This window comes from Rhinoderma darwinii, chromosome 3 (genome assembly GCF_050947455.1).
Source record: "Rhinoderma darwinii isolate aRhiDar2 chromosome 3, aRhiDar2.hap1, whole genome shotgun sequence".
NCBI lineage: Eukaryota > Metazoa > Chordata > Amphibia > Anura > Rhinodermatidae > Rhinoderma > Rhinoderma darwinii.
This window is the reverse complement of record NC_134689.1, coordinates 45,870,196-45,890,856: the sequence shown is the minus strand read 5'-3', so window position 1 is coordinate 45,890,856 and position 20,661 is coordinate 45,870,196. Positions and strand designations below refer to the sequence as shown.

At 41.6% G+C, this 20,661-nt stretch overlaps 1 protein-coding gene across 1 annotated transcript in view; it reads left to right on the top strand.

Moving 5' to 3' along the window:
• Positions 1 to 20,661, top strand: part of DDX46 (DEAD-box helicase 46) — a 152,665-nt gene that overhangs the window by 76,259 nt on the left and 55,745 nt on the right. The window contains exons 10-12 of the mRNA XM_075856327.1: positions 7,228 to 7,403; positions 10,112 to 10,233; positions 15,256 to 15,334. Coding sequence (XP_075712442.1) covers positions 7,228 to 7,403; positions 10,112 to 10,233; positions 15,256 to 15,334 — 377 coding nt within the window. The remainder of the gene's footprint in view (positions 1 to 7,227; positions 7,404 to 10,111; positions 10,234 to 15,255; positions 15,335 to 20,661) is intronic.

The following is a 20,661-nucleotide window of genomic DNA, read 5'->3' as shown; positions in this document are numbered from 1 at the left end:
ACGGGGATACCAAATATGTAAGGGTTTTATATGTTTTCCTACGTTTGCACAATAAAAAGCCTTTTAGAAAAAAATTACTTGTTTTTGCATCGCCGCATTCCAAGAGCCGTAACGTTTTTATTTTTCAGTCGATGTGGCCGTATGTGGGCTTGATTTTTGCGGGACAATGTGTAGTTTTCATTAGTACTATTTTGGGGTACATAGGACTTATAGATTAATTTTTATTTAATTTTTTATGGGGGGAATGGGAGAAAAGAGCGAATTTTACCGTTGTTTTTTTGCGGGTTTTTTTTACGCCGTTCATCCGGCGGTTTAATTAATGTGTTAATTTTATTGCATGTGTGATTTGTTTTGACACTTTTACTAAATAAAACCACTTTTTGGGCAAAAAAAGTAGTTTTATTTGATTTTCACTGTAATTATTATTATTTTTTTTCACCAACTTTATTTAACTGATTGACATTTTTTTTTTTTAGTCCCACCAGGGGACTTCACTATGCGATCTCTATATAATGCTTTGGTATACTTAGTATACCGAAGAATTATTGCTTGTCAGTGTAAAACTGGCAGGCAATCTGTTAGGTCATGCCTCCGGCATCGCCTAACAGGCAGATGCTGAAGACAGATCTGGGGGTCTTTGTTAGACCCCCGCTGCCATGGAAACCCGACGGCGACCCGCGATTTCTTTGCGGGGGTGCCGATGGGGGGACAGAGGGAGCTCCCTCCCTCTGTCAAACACATTAGATGCCGCTGTCACTATTGACAGCGGCATTTAATGGGTTAAACTGCCGGAATCGGAGCGCGCTTCGATTCCCGCAGTTGCAGCAGGAGCCAGGCTGTGTATAACAGCCGTGCTCCTGCCGCTGATCGCGTGGGTACAGTGACAGTACCCGCACGATTACAGGACGGATATATCCGTCCTCCTGCGCGAACTAGCAGCTGCAGAGGACGGATATATCCGTCCTTCGGCGTTAAGAGGTTAAAAACGCAGATATCCAGTGATTTCAGCTTGTGCTATCAGTAATAGAATGAGAGCACCAAAATGAAGACTGAGATTGCAGAAGTTAGTAGAGCTGGGTGTAGTAGGCGGAGCAAGTGCACTGCTGCATGCACATTGCATGCTGGGACTAGAGCAGTGCATGCAGGGAGGAGAAACACAGGAAGAGAAGAGGAATGAACTTACTGAGCAAAACAAACCTCTCAAGGTAAACAATAGGGAGTAGTGTTACTAAAACCATTTATTATCAAGAAAAAGCTAGTCAGAGTGCACTAATATATTAATAGAGGAACATTGCATTCATTTAAAAAAAAAAAAAAAAAAAAGGATTGGAAAACCCCTTTAATAAAAGTTAATCAATAAATAATATGTACCTCAAAATGGTGCTATTAAAAAATACAACTTGTCCCGCAAAAAAACAGACCTTATACAGCTATGTCGACGCAAAAATAAAGTTATAGCGCTTGGAATGCGACAATGGAAAAACGTAAAAAATGGCTTGGTCATTAAGGTTTAAAATAGGCTGGTCATTAAGGGGTTAAACGGCAGATTTACGGTGAAGGAAAACCGTACACCTCTCTGAACAGTGTCTGGGAGGCTTAGGTTGCTGCTGCCCAAAAAGATGGTTGTCAACATATTAAGAAACTGACATACTCCATGGATGGAAGGCTTATGACGATTATTGAAAAGGGTGGCTATATTGGTCACTTTTTTTTTTTTTTTTTTTTTTTTTTGAAATGTTAAATGTTTATTTGTACATTTTTAGTTCATTATTCTCACATTAACCCCTTTAGGACACAGCCTATTTTGGCCTTGTGAACACAGACTATTTTTTCAAATCTGACATGTATCCCTTTATGTGGTAATAACTTGGGAATGCTTTTACCTATCCAAGCGATTCTGAGACTCGTGATATATTGTACTTTTAAGTTGGTGAAAAAATTTGGTCGTTGAATTCAATATTTATTGGTGAAAAACACCAAAGTGGAGAATTTGGAAAAATTAGCATTTTTCTAAATTTTCATGTATCTACTTGTAAAACATATAGTAATACCACCCAAAATGGTTACTATTTAACATTTCCCATATGTCTACTTTAATGTTTGCATTGGTTTTTTGAACGTGCTTTTTTATTTTTCCAGGATGTTACAAGGCTTAGAACTTTAGCAGCAATTTCTCACATTTTCAAGAAAATTTCAAAAGCCTATTTTTTCAGTGACCCGTTTAGTACTGAAGGGGCTTAAATATTAGAAAGTGCCAATAAAATACCCCATTTTGATAACTGCACCCCGCAAAGTATTCAAAACAGCATTCAGAAAGATTCTTAACCCGTTAGGTGTTTTACAGGAATTAAAGCAAAGTAGAGGTGAAATTTACGAATTTAAATTTTTTTTTTTGCCGAAATTAATTTTATACGTCTTTTTTCTGTAACATAGAATGTTTTACCAGAGCAACACAACTCAATATTTATTGCTCAGATTCTGCAGTTTTTAGAAATATCCCACATGTAGCCCTAGTGTGCTACTGGACTGAAGCACAGGCCTCAGAAGCAAAGGAGCACCTAGTGGATTTCAGAGCCTCCTTTTTTTTCAGAATGTTTTAGCCACCACGTCTGGTTTGAAGAGGTGGTTTGGTGCCTAAACTGGGGAAACCCCCCAAAAGTAACCCTATTTTGGAATCTACACCCCTTAAGGAATTTTTCAAGGGGTATAGTTAGCCTTTTTTTCCCTAGTTTTTTTTTTTTTTTTTGCAGAATTTAGTGGGATTTTTCTGTGAAGATAAATCGAATTTTTTTCGGAAAAAACATAAGAAGAATTTTTTCATTTTTACAAGGATTAAAGAAAAAGCACCCCAACATTTATAAAGCAATTTCACCTGATTATGGCAATACACCATATGTGGTAATAAACTGCTGTTTGGACCCACGGCAGGGCTCAAAGGAAGGAGAACCATTTGAAGCACAGATTTTACTGGGATGGTTTTCTGATGCCATGTCGCGTTTGCAGAGCTCCTGAGGTACCAGTACAGTGGAAAACCCCAAGAAGTGACCCCATTTAGGAAATTACACCCTCGAGGAACTTTTCTAGAGGTATAGTTAGCATTTTGACCCCACAGGTTTTTTGCTGAATTTATTGGAATTAGTCTGTGAAAATGAACATCTATATTTTCTCAGCGAAAAACGTGCAAATTTTAACTGTTAACAAGGAACAAAGGAGAAAACACCCTAACATTTGTAAATAAATTTCTCCTGTTACGGCAATACCCCCCATACAAGGTAATAAACTGCTGTTTGGACCCACGGCAGGGCTCAAAGGAAGGAGAACCATTAGAAGCACAGATTTTGAAGGGAAGGTTTTCGGGTGCCATGTCGCATTTTCAGAGCTCCTGAGGTACTAGTACAGTGGAAACATCCAAGAAGTGACCCCATTTTGGAAACTGCACCCCTCAAATGTATCTAGGTGTGTGATTACTTACAACCCCATATTTTTGGGGCTGAATTCAGTAGAAATCTGGCATTAAAAATAAAATGTGGAATTTTTCACAAATGTGTCATTTATAGGACAGATTTTTCAGACACCGCATGTAAGTGCAGGAAGACACCTCAATGTTTATTGGGATTTTTCTTCTCAGTTTAGAAATGGCATCCAAAGTGGTCTAAATATGTTGTTTGGACACTTAGCAGTGCCTGGAAGTGAAGCACCATAAGGATTTTGAGGCCTTATTTTTACTTGGATGATTTTTATCCACAAGCATAGGCCTGAAAAAATTGTGCAGATCAGACACATTTGTTAGAGTATTAGGTATTCATCTAGGGGTATAATGAGCGTTTTTCGTGTTTTCGTTTTTTCTAGAGTGTCCAATTTAAAAAAATGGGTAAAAGACCAGAATGATAAAGGGAGGGGTGGGGGTTTTAAAAGTATAACATTTTTAATCCAGGGAGGTGTGGTAGATGCGGAAGCACTCCATGCACAGTCCGGGTTTAGATGGGCAAGTGTCGCACTGATATGTGCAGACACTGCACTTTTTTTGCGGCCAGCCTTTTTTTTCCTGTGCCAGGCACTTCACTAGGAAAGTGCTGCCCAGGAACCATGCGGCAAACATTACTTGGAGCAGCAGACGTTTCCTCGACCTCGTCTCCAAATAAAATAAATTTTATAATTTTCTCTTGGTGTACTACAAGTATGTACCCGGATGGCCAGCTTTCCTAAGAATTAAAAAGGAGTTATAGTGCCATCTGGACAAGGTACACTGCCGATTCTTGTACCAGATTTTACTCTCTCATGGCAATATATGGTTTCAACACCTGATCATTCAGGTCAAACCCCCCCCCCCCCCTCACATGAATTTATTATATGCCTGAATGTACACAGGCTTCATCGTGGATGATGTGAATCCACATGTGGGGACTGGGGTGCAGATGGCGTCATGTGTAGATGTCCGCATACAAACCACCTTTTTTTGTCTCTAAATTTGAGACACAGGATCCCATCCTGCAGCAATGCCCTGCTTTTTGCCGATTTGAAGGGATTTGCTGATGAGGGTCTTGGGAAGGTGCCTCTGATTTTTTCGCACCATCCCACATGCCACTGTTTTTTTGTCTCTTAAACCTTTTGAACAGGGGTATACTTGTGTACCAGTTGTCCAATTACAAGTTGTACCCCTGATCAAGCAGTGGTTGCAGGAGGTCCCACACTATCTTCCCTGTTGTGGACAGGACAGGGGGACAATTTGGGGGCTGTATTGTCCTGTCCTTCCCCCTCATAAATCCGGATAGCGTGTGTGTATCCGGTGTCCGATTCACACAGCTTGTCGTTTTTTTTATCCCGTACCTAGCGCGCTTATTTGGTAAATATTGGCGAAACTTCAGCCTACCCTTGAAGTGCACCAGGGATTAATCTATGGATATTTATTTTTGAGGCGTGTAGACTGATGAAAAATGTTGGGATAAAATTTTAGAGGGGCCTAATTTAAAAAGTCTATTGACATTGAGGTCATCCTTAGGGGGGCATTGGGAATTGTCACTGAAGTGCAGAAATTTATGGAGGGCCACAAAGGTCATAGTATTGCGGTACAGCGGACAATGGTAGAGAATGTCCGTGGACCAGTAGGATCTCACTTCGGGCTTTTTAGTGAGACCCATGTTGAGGACTAACCCCCAATACTTGTGCATTTCTTCACAATTAGTCAGTTGCTACCGATTTGGTCTGGGCATGAAAGGCGTTAGGGTGTTCCGAAATAAAGTGCTGGGTGTAAATGTTGGTTTGATCAACCATGAGCTGGATCAAATTGTCTGTCGAGGAATAATTAGAAAAATCCAATAATAGGCAGCCCTTCTGTCTGCACGTGAATGCCTGCCGCAGCAGTAAATTCTGGGATTTGGGGGGTGTAATTGGTTGGGGTTGACCAATCACTACTGGCTGTACCAGGGTCAGGCAGATCAGCAGTTTCCGGATCAGGCAGAACCTGGGCACTAACCCTCCGGTGACTACGAGGAGGTCACTCACTGGAGGAGGATGAGGGAAAACTGTGGTTCCTCACCGCTCGCGGAGTCCGTATAGGACGCGATCATTGCATATGCCTCTAAGGTGGTGTAAAGTCTCGCTGCCATTTTTTGTGTGTTACACACACGTAGCTCAGAGAACTGTAACAAAGTGTAACAAAGATTTTTATTTATTTATTTTTCACATAAAACGCTAAGGGTATGTGCACACGACAACGCCAAATATGTCAAATTACGGAGCTGTTTTCAGGAGAAAACCGCTCCTGAATTTCAGACTCTTTTACAAGTGCACGAGTTTTTCGCGGCGTCTTTTACGGACGTAATTTGGACCTGGTTTTCATTCAAGTCAATGAAAAACTGCTCCAATTACGTCCCAAGAAGTGTCCTGCACTACTTTGACGCGGGCATAATTTTACGCGCCGTCTTTTGACAGCGACGCGTAAAATGACTACTAGTCTGCACAGAACATCGTAAGACCCATTGCAAGCAATGGGCAGATGTTTGCCGACGTATTGGAGCCGTCTTTTCAGGCGTAATTCGTCGCATAAAACGCCTCCATTACATCTGAAAAGAGGTCAAGTGCACATCCCCTAAGGCTGGGTTCACACGAGCATGTTACGTCCGTAATGGACGGAACGTATTTCGGCCGCAAGTCCCGGACCGAACACACTGCAGGGAGCCGGGCTCCTAGTATCATAGTTATGTACAACGCTAGGAGTCCCTGCCTCGCTGCAGGAAAACTGTCCCGTACTGTAATTATGTTTTCAGTACGAGACTAGTTCCACGGAGGGACTCCTAGCGACGACTTATAGTTACTGACTCGTGCGGGTAGGGGTTAACAGATGAAAATAAGGGAGATAGGAAAAATTTTCCCATCTTCTTTATTTAGTTCCGTAATAATTCTGCACACTAAATCCTTATGCGCATGACTGTTGTGCTACTCGGGCCGTTTTTGACGGCATCCGAATGGAACCCGATAGTCTTCACATACCCATTCACTTCAGCGGGTGAATCGGATAAGTGAAAAATTATCTGAGTCACCGATTCTTCGGATCACTGACTGGACTTGGCCGGCGCACACAGTCGTGTGCTTGAGGAATTATAGTTTCCCAATAATTATGCACACATAGATCTCCTAAAAAACCTGACTTTTACGTTCTTAAATATTCAGGTTTGAGGTTTATTAATATTTTGCATTGACAGCACTGTAGTTGTTCAATAATAAAATGAAACCTCAAATACAACTTGCCTAATAATTGTGCGCACAGTGTATGTTGGAGAGACCCTATATTACGTGCTGGATTTAAGGTGATATCACTACCTATCTAGTTGTTACTAAAATTATAGCAATAAATAGTAACACCTTGGTCCTGTGTTCTCCGTTTGAATGGCGCTGTAGTCACACGTGCGCACTACAGCTCTATTTCTTTTCTATGGGGCCGACAGACAAGTGCTATACTATATTTCAGTCCTGTATAGAATAAATGTAGCAGTACTGTGCACTGTGACCCAGTGATCAGACCTGCAGCGATCATTTATCGCTTCTCCTTTGATTAGGTAATAAACACTTTTTATGGGTCAACCCCTTCAAGTGCATTGTATTATTTTTGCTGTGGCTAAGTTGTGCGCAGCTTAACAATCACTCAATGTTGTGTCCTAATTTTAAGTCTGAAAGCAAAGTGGCTTGAAAGTATTTTTAATCGTTAATGACCATCTGTTTTGCCATCAGACACTCCTATGAAAAACCTACGCCAATCCAGGCCCAAGCCATTCCTGCAGTTATGTCTGGCCGTGATCTGATTGGCATCGCCAAGACTGGAAGTGGAAAAACAATTGCCTTTCTTCTGCCAATGTTTCGCCATATTATGGACCAGAGACCTCTAGAGGAAGGGGAAGGGCCAATTAGTAAGTTATCAAATTTGATATGTTCTGCAAATAATAATATTTTTTTTTTATTTTTTTTAAATATCTAGATATTTATTTATTTTTCCCCTAAATCAGTCTAGTAACACATTTGGGATATGTAAATGTCCAGAAGGTTTTCTCTGATTTAATTGCAATTCTCTAATGCGCTTAGTATTAAAAGCCGCTAACTATAATACAGATACTAAGCTTTGTTTTGTTTTTTTTATTTGTTCTGTTGCCCTGTGTATTCAGACTAAGGCCCTGTTCACACGTAGTTTTATGCAGGAGGAAAATTCAGCCTCAAAATTCAGTTTGGGATTTTGAGGCAGATTTTGACCTTCCTGCACGGCGTTTGTCGCGATTTTCGCCGTGTTTTTCGCTTGCGCCCATTGAGTGCTACAGGAAAAAACTCTGCGAAATACGCGGTCTGCCTCCCACTGATGTCAATGAGAGGTCATAAGCATAACCGCGCGAAGATAGGGCATGTCCCTTCCTCCCGCGAGGCGGTTTTACCGCTCGCGGCAGAAAACCGCTCCCGTCTCCCATTGAAATCGGCCAGTTTTTGACTAGTTTTGCGGAGCGGTTTCTGCGCCAAAAAGCTTGTCAAAATACTCTGTGTGAACAGGGCTTTAAAGGGAATGTGTCGCTAGAAAAATATATATATTTTTTTTTAAACTGTTAGTATATAAATGATTACACATTGTTCTAATTTTTTTACTTTTTTCACAAGTCAGGAAATATTATAAATTAAATTAAATCGGCTGGTCACTAGAGGGAGCAATTCCCAAAATTGCAGCATTGGCATTTGGTAAAGCAACCTCATTGCTTTATGCTGCAAAATTGGAGAAGACACACTCGCTCTAGTGTCCTCAAACACTAGTGCCAGGAGAAAGGAGGGGGTTGAATGTTCAAACCTCCTACACTGTGTGCCGCCATTTTTTGAGAGAATGCACAGTGTAGGAGGATTAGATACAGTGGTAATCACACAGTATAACACGAACATACACAAACATAACTTACCTGCTCCTGCCGCTGTCGCTCCCTCTGCTCCTAGTCCTTGCTTCTGAACATATGGACAGAAGCCGCGACCGGAAGTAGTCATCTTACTGTTCGGCCGCGGCTTCCGGTCCACATGAAAATGGCGCCGGATGTCGCTCTGCTGAAGACCTTGCTTTTGGACTGTGTCGGAGTGGCGCATGCGCCGTTCCCACACAGACGGCGTACGCTATAGTGAATGGAACGGCTCCCGTTAGCATTCTCTATGGGGATGTATGTACGTACACATACAGAGATGAAAAAAAAAAATGGCAGCCCCCATAGAGAGGTAAAAGAGAAAAAAGTACAACGCAAAAACACAAATAAATAAAATGTATTTTAATAACATACTAAAAGCAATAACATATAAAAAAAATTGTGACCTAAGGATGTAAAAAAAAAAGTGTTGGCCTTAGGGAAGCCACAGCAAATTGAACAACACCAGGTAATTTGCATTATTATTAGACTGCTCCTTCTGCTAAAGGGGAGCTAATCAATCATTTCTTCAAGGCAGAAGTCAGAACAGTCATCACCATAGATCCCCCATCTTGTGGTTTATTGTAACTTAACATCTAATTCAGTGCAGAGATAACTGCTTGCATGGCCAGCTCTACACTTGTAGTAGATGGGACCGGTTTGCTGTTGAAATACAAATGTACAGGGTGCTTGCGTTTAATGTGTTGTATCCATGTGTTATGCTTTTTATGGGATCTAATTCCCCCAAAAATTTTTTTTAGAATGTTAACTAGTATGAAAATGTTTCACCTTATGCGTTTTGAAGAGTAAACTTATCAAAAACTTTTGACATGTCATAATGGCCTGTCAAGTTTTGATTGGTGGGGGTCTGAGCACGGAGACACAGATACTATTGAAGTTATGGTGCCTCCTAGACAGGGGCTCCCTCTAGAAGCAGAATCCCCAGCAAGACTCTGGCCAGGGATTCCACTCCTCGAGGAGTCATGATGGCTGCGTCCGCACGGGTTCAGTGTAAAATGAGCGATACAGCTGCTCTGTATAGAGAATACAGAACAGCTGTAGCACCAAAAGTAGATTTTTTTTTTTTTAATAAAGACTAATTACAATGTTACACTAAACACATTGAGGGCATTTTCTTTTTTTTTTAAATAAATAGATCAAAGGTGTACATAGCCTTTTAAGGTGTGGCTTATTTGATTAGTGGAGTCTAAGGCCCCATGCACACGTCCAAAGATTTTGTCCGTTATTACGGACTACTTCATTTCTACGGCCGACGAACACGTTCCCGTATATTTATGGGAAGGTGTCCGTGCCGTAAGAAGGCTCTACAAAAGATAAGATGTCATTTTTTTTGCTCTTTACGGACCGTGCTCCCATACTTTATATGGGAACACAGCCTGCAAAGGTGGATGACTGTCTGCAGCCAGCTGTGCCCATAATCACGGACTGATTACGGACACTGTCGTGTGCGTGGGGCATAAGGCACCAGGTAAAGCTGTCCCTACAGGCTCCTGAGATGTAAATCTGCCACTGGTCAGATCAGTGGGCGTCCATAAACTGGGATGTTAGAAAATTATTTTATTGACCTACGCTCTTGCGTCAGTAGTACTTTTCGGTTATCAGACATGTCCAAATAAATTATATTGTGTTATAAATTCTGTAACTGAATTTGGGTTGTTTAACATCTTTATTTTTAGCGGTCATAATGACACCAACTAGAGAGCTGGCTTTACAAATAACAAAAGAGTGCAAGAAGTTCTCCAAGACGCTTGGACTGAGGGTGGTCTGTGTATATGGAGGAACGGGCATCAGTGAACAGGTATAGTGTCAGAAAATATGTTGCTGTAGAATGTGCAGGTGTTTTTAGTTCTTTTTAAATGCACTATTCATGTGTAGTCTGAGGTAAATTTTTATCCCTTAACCCCTTAGTGACATGCCTATTTTAGACCTTAATGACAAGCTATTTTTTACGTTTGTCCATAGTCTACTTCAAAGAGCACTAATTTTTTTTATTTTTGCTTCGACATAGCTGTATAAGGTCTTGTTTTTTGCGGGACAAGTTGTATTTTTTAATCGCACCATCTTGGGGTACATATAATTTAATGACTAACTTTTTTTGGGGGGAATAGAAAAAACAGCCATTTCGACACACTTTTTTGCATCCTAAATTTACACCGTTTACCGTGTGGTATAAATAACTAACTTTATTCAGCGGGTTGTTACGATTGCAACAATAACAAATTTATATAGATTTTGTATGTTTTACTACTTTTACACAGTAAAAAAAACAAACACTTTTTCCAAAATTATTTGTTTTTGTCTCCGTATTTCAAGAGCCATAATTTTTTTTTCATTTATGTTTTTTCCGCCGATGCAGCTCTGAGGGTTTTTTTTTGCGTGGCGACTTGTAGTTCTCATTGGTACCGTTTTTGGAGTAGACGTGACTTTCTGATCACTTTTTCTCATTTTTTTTTTTTTTTTTTTGACAGGATTCACAGAAAAGAGCAGGTTTTACCCTGTTCGGTTTATTTTTTACGGCGTTCGCTGTGCGGGTGCAATAATGTAAACTTTATAGTTGCTGTTGGTACGGACGCAGCGATGCCAAATGTGCAACTTTTTTTTTTTTTCTTTTTTCCTTTTATTTTTTATAATAAAGCATTTTGTAAGGGGAAAAGTGGGTTTTTTATTTTGACCAAGTGGGCGGTGTACAGAGGAGAGTATGACGCTGACCAATCGGCGTCATACACTTCTCTCCATTCATTTACACAGCTATATCACTATGTGCAGCCACATACACAAACACTAACGTTACTGCAGTGTCCTGACAATGAATATACTTTACCTCCAGCCAGGACGTGAGGCCTATTCACAATCCTGACACTTCGCTAATGTTTCTGTGAGATTTACAGCAAGGCAAGCGTAATCTCGTTTTAAATGCGTTTACAGCGTAATCTCGCAAGATTACGCTTGCCTTGCTGTAAGTCTCACAAACGTTCGTTTGGTCAAAAAGTAAAACGCCCAGTTGTCCATTAGGAAACTCATTAGCATAAAGCTAAAATAGGTCATAACTCCATCAAAAATGATCGTTTTTCCAATTAAAAAACACTGCTGTAATCTACATTACAGCACCGATCACATCATGTACAAGATAGGGCATTTATAATGTGGTGACAGACTCTTTAAAGGGTTAATAAACTTTCTCAATGCTGTTTTGAATACTTTGAGGGGTCTAGTTTTTAAAATGGGGTGTTTGATAGGGGTTTCTAATATATAGGCCCCTCAAACTAGGCTGCATCCTTAAGGGGTTAAAGAAGATCACATAGTACACTAAAAGGAATGTTTACCCAGGCCATCCACAAAGAGCCTATCATCCTTGAATGTGCATATGTAATGGGACATAATCTGTTGACAAAAAAGCACAATCTAATAAATTTTAATGTCTTAAACTGAGATTATATGAAAGGTTTTGAAATGAGAAAAATAATACAAAAAGTTAAAACCAACTAAGGCCCCATGCACACGACAGCAAAATACCTCCGTTTTTGCGGACCGCAAAAACGGAGCCATTCACTTTCATTGAACACTGACACCTTTCCGTAGCACTACGGAAGGGTGTCAGTGGCGTGGAAATGTTCCGGGAATTATGGAACATGTCCGTTCTTTCGCATTTTGCGGGCCGTGCTCCCACACTTTGTATGGGAGCACGGCCCGAAAATGCGGCTGTCAGTCAGCGGCCGGCCGTGCCCGCAATCGCGGGCCGTGATTGCGGGCACGGTCGTGTGCATGGGGCCTTACAAGGTTGCGTGCTGTTCAGGCTTGTCGACACGTAAAGGATTTGCTCCAGAAAATTTCTGCAGCATTTACACATAAACTAGCAGACAATCTGCTGCGGAAAAACTGCACTTTCATGTGTTTTACTGCGGAAAAATTTTCCCGTTTTTGGTGTTTTTTTTTTTTTCCCCAAGGCCTGTGTGGTGGTGATATTTTTCCTTCCTGTGAGGCCATTTCCACCCCTGTAAGAAATTCTGCAGCATTTCTGTCGTAAATTACGCAGTACATCAGAAAAACGCAGGAAATCCGTCCACTATCCGCAGCAATAATGGACGTTCTCTGGAACTAAAATTACGCACCGCAAGTGAATTACTGGACTGAATTTTTTGGTAGTGTGTGGATGACTTGTTAAATCACACCCACTTTGCTGCTACTGTATTATGCTGCATATTTTCCGTCAGCCATTCCGAACTCAAAATACACAGCAAATGCGTTACAAGCAAATCCCTTAGGATGAGTGTTTCTCCTTTATTGTAATCTCTGGTTTATTAAACTCTTCATGTGTTCAGTTTCCAACTACATAATTCTTCTAGGCCCATGGTATTCTGTGAAGAGTAATGTTAATAGTTCCGTGTACAAAGACATTTTACACAATTGTGTGCTCCAACTTTGTAACAGCAGTAGATTGGGGAAGGTGCTTCCCATTTCCCTCATGACTGCCCCAGTGCACAAAGCAACATCCATAGAGGCATGGTATTATTAGTTTGGTGTGAAGGAACTGTAGTGGCCGCGTGTATCCCTGATACCACAAACTATTTTGGAATATTGGAAAGCCAATTGCAAGCCAGGACTACTTGTCCAACATCCGTGTCTGACCTCACAAATGCTCTTCTGTATGATGAGCTAAGGCACACGCACACGCACACGCACACACACACACACTGTGGAAAGCCTTCCCAGAAGAGTGGAAGATAATCTATTAGCAAAGGTACCAACTCCATATTTTGTAATATGTCAAGATCCTATAGGTGTGATGGTAAGGTGTCCACATACTTTTGCTGTAAATTATTGATGATGGTCACTGGCTTGCGTAGGATCTAGGTTACCAATAATAAAAAAAAATAAAAAAAAGACGCAGTGGTTAGCAAAAAATTCTTCCACTTTATATTTGTGAGGTACTATTTTATAGTACTAAACCTAATTTCTCGTGCGTTACATTGGCGGGACACAGACGTGTGATACTCTACCAAAACAATAAATAAAAAATAAATATATATAATTATTTTTTTGGGGATTTCATTTTTTCCATCAAGCAAGGTGATTGGACACAGTGTGCAACCTGCCTATGAAGACAAGTGGGACGAGTGTCCGCTCCTCTGCCGCCCACCATCTTAAGGAGCACCTCTGCTACCTTGCCGACAGTGTCCCCTTAGTAAAGGATGTGACACTGAGGGGGTGCTCCTGCTGGCTATTTCTCCTGGGAGATGGAGAGAAGCGATGAGAAGGATGGTGTTATCACACCCACCCCCGGGGCCTCCGCTTGCCTTTAGAATTAGTCCGCTGGACCTGCCCTTTTGTAACATATAGATTGGGGTTCTTTGGCACGTTGTGTCTGAGGTGCCATTATTTTCAATATGGGTGGCACCGTTACGTAGGCGGTACCATTTTCCACTCTATAGTACAAGCGGATTCCTGCATGCTCATTTTTTTTTTTTTTTTTTTCTCCCATGTCCCCTCATGGGGACTTTGCCTTCTCCTCCTACTGGCTGGTCTCCTCCTCAGTGCTTTTCTCCATCTCCCAGTAGAAACTAGCATGTTCACCCCCTCTGTTATAGCCTTTATTAAGGGGACTCTGTCACCAGATTATCAAATCCCTATTTCCTGTTGAATGTGATCGGCGCTGCAATGTAGATAACAGCAAAGTTTCAACCTTGGCGTCGGGCAAACAAGATACATCGGCTCCAGGCGTCCAAAAGGTTAATATGCTCCTCTCTAGGGATTTTGCTATGCTTACCTGCACCTGGTGATGCTGCTGCAAATTCAACTGTACTCTGACGCCTGGAGCGGATGTGTCTTCTCTCTTCCGATGCCAGGGTTGAAGGACCTGTGGGTGATGTCACGCTGTGTGTCTGCAGTGAAAGAAGCTGGCTGGGAATGATGATGTCACCCACAGATCCTTCAACCTTGGCGTCGGAAGAGAGAAGACACATCCGCTCCAGGCGTCAGAGTACAGTTGAATTTGCAGCAGCATCACCATGTGCAGGTAAGCATAGCAAACTCCCTAGAGACGAGCATATTAACCTTTTGGACGCCTGGAGCCGATGTATCTTCTTTGTCCGACGCCAAGGTTGAAGGACCTGTGGGTGACATCACGCTGTGTGCCTGCAGTGAATTAAGCTGGGTGGGAACGATGAGAAGTGTATGATGCTTATTTGTCAGCGTCATACACGTCTATTCACAACGCCCAGTTGGTAAAAACACAATACACGCCCAGTTGGTAAAACGAGAAAACACGCCCAGTTGTCCATTGAAAAGCTCATTTCATAAATATAAAATTGCTCATAACTTGGGCAAAAACGATAGTTTTTAAAAAAAAAAACAAAAAAACTTTGCTATCTACATTACAGCGCCGATCACATCCAATAGGAGATAGGGATTTGATAATCTGGTGACAGAGCCTCTTTAAGGGGATTCTGTAGGAGAGGTAGTAGAGGTGCTCCTTAGGCTGGTGGGTGATGTCTCACTTGACTTCATAGGCAGTATGGACAACGGTATATTTGCAATATGACACCGTGCACCAGCCAAGGAGGGGACCCAGGAAGATTGTCAAACCGGTGTCCCATCTTCATGCTTTGATAAAAAAAACAAAAAACCCTAATATAAAAAAAATATCATTTTGGTAGACTCACATGCTCTGTCCCCCCCCCCCCCCCCCCATGAGCTAGACCAGAAAAGGATTTTACGGTGCGTACTTAAAATATTCAGTTTTTCTGCACTTAAGAGTTTCCTGATTTTTAATCTTGTGATTTCTCAGGGTTTTCAGACCTTCCTTCATCTTGTTTCTTTTTAGATTGCTGAACTTAAGCGAGGTGCAGAGATAATAGTCTGTACACCAGGTCGCATGATTGACATGTTAGCTGCAAACAATGGTGAGTAATTATTTTTTATTGTGAGTAATATGTTTTTATTTACGTTTTGCATTGTATATAGTTTGTTTCAAAAAGAGTTCTAAAGAAATACGTTTCTCTGTGTCTGCCTAAATGAGACCCCCACCAATGAGCACATTGAAGGGGCCTCAGCGCTCACTTTGTTTACATCGTGTCATCCAGCTGCTTTCCATTCGTTTTATAATCCTGGTTAAGACTTAAAAATAATTAAAATGATAAAATAATTATTACATTTCCTATTAATGGCAGTTGTGTCACGTAATAAAAAATAATGGGCGGTGAGTGGAATCTGTCAGTCAGTTCTGGTTCCTCTCGATGGCACCATAGGATACCTCCACCCAAAATGATGTTATTTAACCCCTTAATGACCGCCGATACGTCTTTTTACGGCGGTCATTAGTGGGCTTTATTCTAGAGCGCCGCCAAACTACGTCGCTGCTGTAGAATAAAGTAAACAGAGCAGGGAGCCGTGAAATCTCCCTGCTCTCAGCTGCCAGAAGCAGCGGAGGGCTGGGGGCGTCCCTGCTCTGCCGGGTGAGATCGATATTAGTATCGATCTCACCTGTTTAACCCTTCAGATGCGGTGCACAATAGCGAGCACCGCATCTGAATGGTTTTGGAGAGAGGGAGGGAGCTCCCTCTCATCTCACTGACACCCGGCGATAAAATCGCCGAGTGTCTGTGTCTTCTATGGCAGCCGGGGGTCTAATAAAGACCCCCAGGTCTGCCTGCAGCGAATGCCTGCTAGATCATGCCGCAGGCATGACCTACCAGATGCCTGTCCGTTTTAAACGGACAGGCAGTAATACACTGCAATACAAAAGTATTGCAGTGTATTATAATAGCGATCGGAGGATAGTGAAGTCCCCTAGTGGGACTAGTAAAAAAGTAAAAAAAGTTTAATAAAGTTAATTAAAAAAAAAAGTGAAAAAAAAAAATGAAAAACCCAGCTTTTCCCCTTACAAAATGCTTTACTATTAAAAAAAACTACAATAAAGCAAAAAAGTTACACATATTTGGTATCGCCGCTTCCGTAACGACCCCGACTATAAAGCTGTTACATTATTTAACCCGCACTGTGAACGCCGTAAAAAATAAAATAAAAAACAATGGAAAAATTGCTGTTTTCTGTTAATCCTGACTTAAAAAAAATGTGATAGAAAGTGATCAAAAAGTCGCATCTACTCTCAAATGGTACCAATAAAAACTGCAAGTCGTCCCGCAAAAAACAAGACCTTATACAGCTATGCCGACGCAAAAATAAAAAAGTTACAGCTCTTCGAATGTGACAATGGAAAAATCTAAAAAATGGCTTGGACATTAGGGCCCAGAATGCCAGCAGGGGGAAGGGGTTAAGATAATAGGCCCACATAGTAGACGCAAGGCATCCATATTAATTGTAATAGTTCCACTATTACTTCTTGGAATACCTCAATCTCTAACATTCAGCCGCTGTAGTGTGGAGAAAATGGGGAAAATATACGGAGACTCATTAGACTTTATTAGAATAAAAAAACGGTTTATATATATATACACATATGATCTAGTTTGTCATAATTTTTTTTTATCTTTTCTTCCTGCTTGCTCACTTTACATAAAGTACACAACATGATAACCATGTGGTGTTATACAGGCCAAGTCATTTACTTCGGACTTGGAGGTATCCAAGTGTGTGCAAGCACTTCAGTAAGCACCAAGGCTGTATTTTATATATTGCAAGCCTAAATTTCTATGTAGAATCCATTTTTCTTGCATATAGTAATCGCTAGTCTTTTGCGAACATCTTTCTCCCTTCCACTTAAAGTGTTATTAAAAGTTTTGACAAAGTTCTCACATGTCATAGTGACGTGTCAGAAGTTCTGATTGGTTGGGGTCCGAGCACTGAGACCCCCCACAAATCTCTAGAACTAAGCAGCTGAAGTGGTCGTGTGAGCGCTCAGCCGCTTCGTGTCAGTTCGGCTTTTTCCGGAAAGCCGATGTATCGGAGTACGGGCTCATAGACTTTCTATTGAGTCCGTACACCGATACATTTATTTCCAGAAACCGAGCAGAAACACAGTGGCTGAGCGCTCACACGACCACTTCAGCTGCTTTGTTCTAGCGATTGGTGGGGGTCTCCGTGCTCAAACCCCCACCAATACAAACTTCTGACATGTCACTGTGACATGTCAGAAGCTTGTCAAATGTTTATCTACACTTTAAAGTAAATGTACCATTAAAGGGATTCTCTGAGATTTAGAAAATGTGGCCATTTATTTAAAGGGTAACTAAACAAGTTAAACTTGTGACATGTCAGAAGTTTTGATCAGTGTGGGTCAGAGCACGGAGGCCCCCACTGATAGCTAAAACCAAGGGACCGAAGCATTTGGGTCAGCGCTGTGCTGCTTTGTTTCTGATAGGCTTTCCTCTGAAGACTTTCTATTGATCCCATACACTGCTCCGAGAAAAGCTGATGATAAAGTAGCAAATCGCTCACCAGAGCGCTTCTGCCACTTCGTTTTAGTGATCGGTGGGGATCTCCGTGCTCAGACCCCACCTGATCAAAACTTTTGACGTGTCACTGACATGTCAAAAGTTTTTGAAAAGTTTAGTTACACTTAGAGGCTCTTTCACCTCATTATTAGTGGCCTATCTTCTACATAATGTGATCAGCGCTGTAATGCAGATCACAGCAGTGTTTTTTTTTAATTTAGAAAACGATCATTTTTGACGGAGTTATGACCTATTTTAGCTTCATGCTAATAACTTTCTTAATAGACAACTGGCGTGTTTAACTTTCTGACCAAGTGGGCATTGTGGAGAGAAGTGTAACACACACACACACACACACACACACACACACACACACACACACACACACACACACACACATACATACATATGTGTGTATGTATTTGTGTGTGTGTGTATGTATGTGTGTATATATGTGTGTGTGTATATATGTGTGTATATGTTACTGAAGCGACTTGAGAGTTAATGGACATCACCTCCAGGGAGGACGGGATGTCTATTCACACTCCTGACACTTTGGTAACGTTTGTGTGGGATTTACAACACAACAAGCGTAATCTCGCGAGATTATGCTGTAAATTACATTTTACAGCGAGATTACGCCTGCTGTGCTGTAAATCACACGCAAACGTTACCGAAGTATCGGGATTGGGATTAGACGTCCTGGCTGGAGGTGATGTCTGATTGGTCAGCGTCATACACTTCTCTCCACAACGCCCACTTTGTCAAAAGTAAAACACGCCCAGTTGTCTATTAAGAAAGTCATTAGCATGAAGCTCAAATAGGTCAGAACTCTGTCAAAATTTATCGTTTTTCTAAATAAAAAACACTGCTGTTATCTACATTACAGCGCCAATCACATTATGTAGAACCTAGGGCATTTATAATGTGGTGATAGGGCCTCTTTAATTCACCTATGCTGTTGAAACTTTTCAATAAAGTGCCCGGGTAGAGGTTTTAGACATTTGCACTGCATTGAGGTGATGGTATATTAGAAAGTAGGGATGCATCGAAACTTCAATACCGTGCACCCTCAAACGGTTCGATACCGTTATTTCATGTATTTCGATACTAAGCTGTGCGGCCACGCAGCTTGGCATTGTAACACATGAATGTATGGGAGCGGGGCTGCGGTTGTGTGAAACAGCCATTGCCCCTCTCCAGAGTCCTGACGAAAGTGCATGCGGTCAGCATGAGGTTATGCGGCCGGCGCTGCACTAATGAGCGGCGGCACTGAAGACCGAAGGTGGCAAACGCACTACAATACCCCCATGTTCTGTCTTCTGTGCCGCTGCTCATTAGTGCAACGCCGGCCGTATCACCTCATGCTGACCGCGCGCGCACTTGTCAGGAGGGGTGCAATGGCTGTATTACACAGCCGCAGCAGAGATGAGCGAAATCTCTTATCTCCACCGTTACTCCCCTGAATGCTACATTTAAAGTTGACCTCCGCTTTCAAGGGGAAAATTAGAAGGGGGATGCCCCTTGGATCGCATCACAGGGAATCCCTGTAGTAACTTTTTTTTTTTGTTGCAGGTTTTTTTTTTTTTATGAACCATTAATCTATATTGTGAGCGCCGCACATGGCATTCCCTGTCCAGCGGTAGTCTCTGTCCAGGGTGCTGAAAGAGTTAAATGGCTGCACTGATTGGCAGTAACTCTTTCAGCACCCTGGACAGTGAGTACCGCTGGACAGGGAATAGCATGTGCGGTGCTCACAATATCGTGTACATAGTGTGAACGAGTTTCCGTTTCCTCTAGGAAACAAACACTGAAGTACACACGGGAAGCACACTGTTCCAGTCACGAACACACAGTTCCAATCACGAACACACGGATCCGTGAAAAACGGCCGTTAAAGCGGTGATGGAAGTGTGCACGAGGCCTCAGTCTGTTGCACTTAAAGGGAACCTGTCACCTCTCCTGACATGTCTATTTTGCTAAATACTTGTATTCCCCATGAAGTAACAATTCTGGAGTATTTTTTTCTTAGGCCTTGTTCACACTGAGTTTTTTTGCCGTGGAAACTGCGGCAAAAAATGGCCGAAATTGACTACCATGATTTTTGTCGCCCTTTTTTTACGCGTTTTTCAGCAAAGAACGCTCATGGTTATTCCGTCTTTCTGTTGGAGATGACTTAAAAAAAAAAAAAAGTATAAAAAAACGCCTCAAATAAACGCGTCAAACGCGTGTGATGCAAAGCCACTCAAAAAAAAAAAAAAACTTCACAAATTTTTCCAGGCAGTATGTTCTGCCTGCAAAAAGCTCTGTGTAAACAGGGCCTTAGAACTGTATTGGGCCGTTCCTTTGTTTTTCCTTGTAGAAATCTATGAATATATTGACACCTGGGAGATGCTATTCGCCTTGTCAGTGGTGTGTCCATGCAGTCTCACTCTATCAGCACTGTTTGGACAGTGTTAATTTGTGTAGGGATGCACCCCTAACTGGTAACGCCCAGACATCCATTTATTTATAACTTTCTAGAAGTTCAGGGGAATGGCACACTGTAAAATTATAGGAAAAGATGCGTGGGGAAAAATTTTCTCACAGGAAATACTAGTATTTACTAAGACATGTCAGAAGAGGTGACGGGTTCTCTTTAAAGACCCCAAACCACTAAAAATGCCAGTAACGATAAATCTAGACGGCCACTTGCGCTTCCCAACTTTTGTGACTTCTCTTTTTCTGTATAAGTCAATGGAAGTGTCAGTTTTAATTTCTTTCTATGGAGTGATTGTCAGATGACACGTGTTGCAGTCGGCTTCTTTGTGTCTAAATCTATTCCTATATGATCTCCT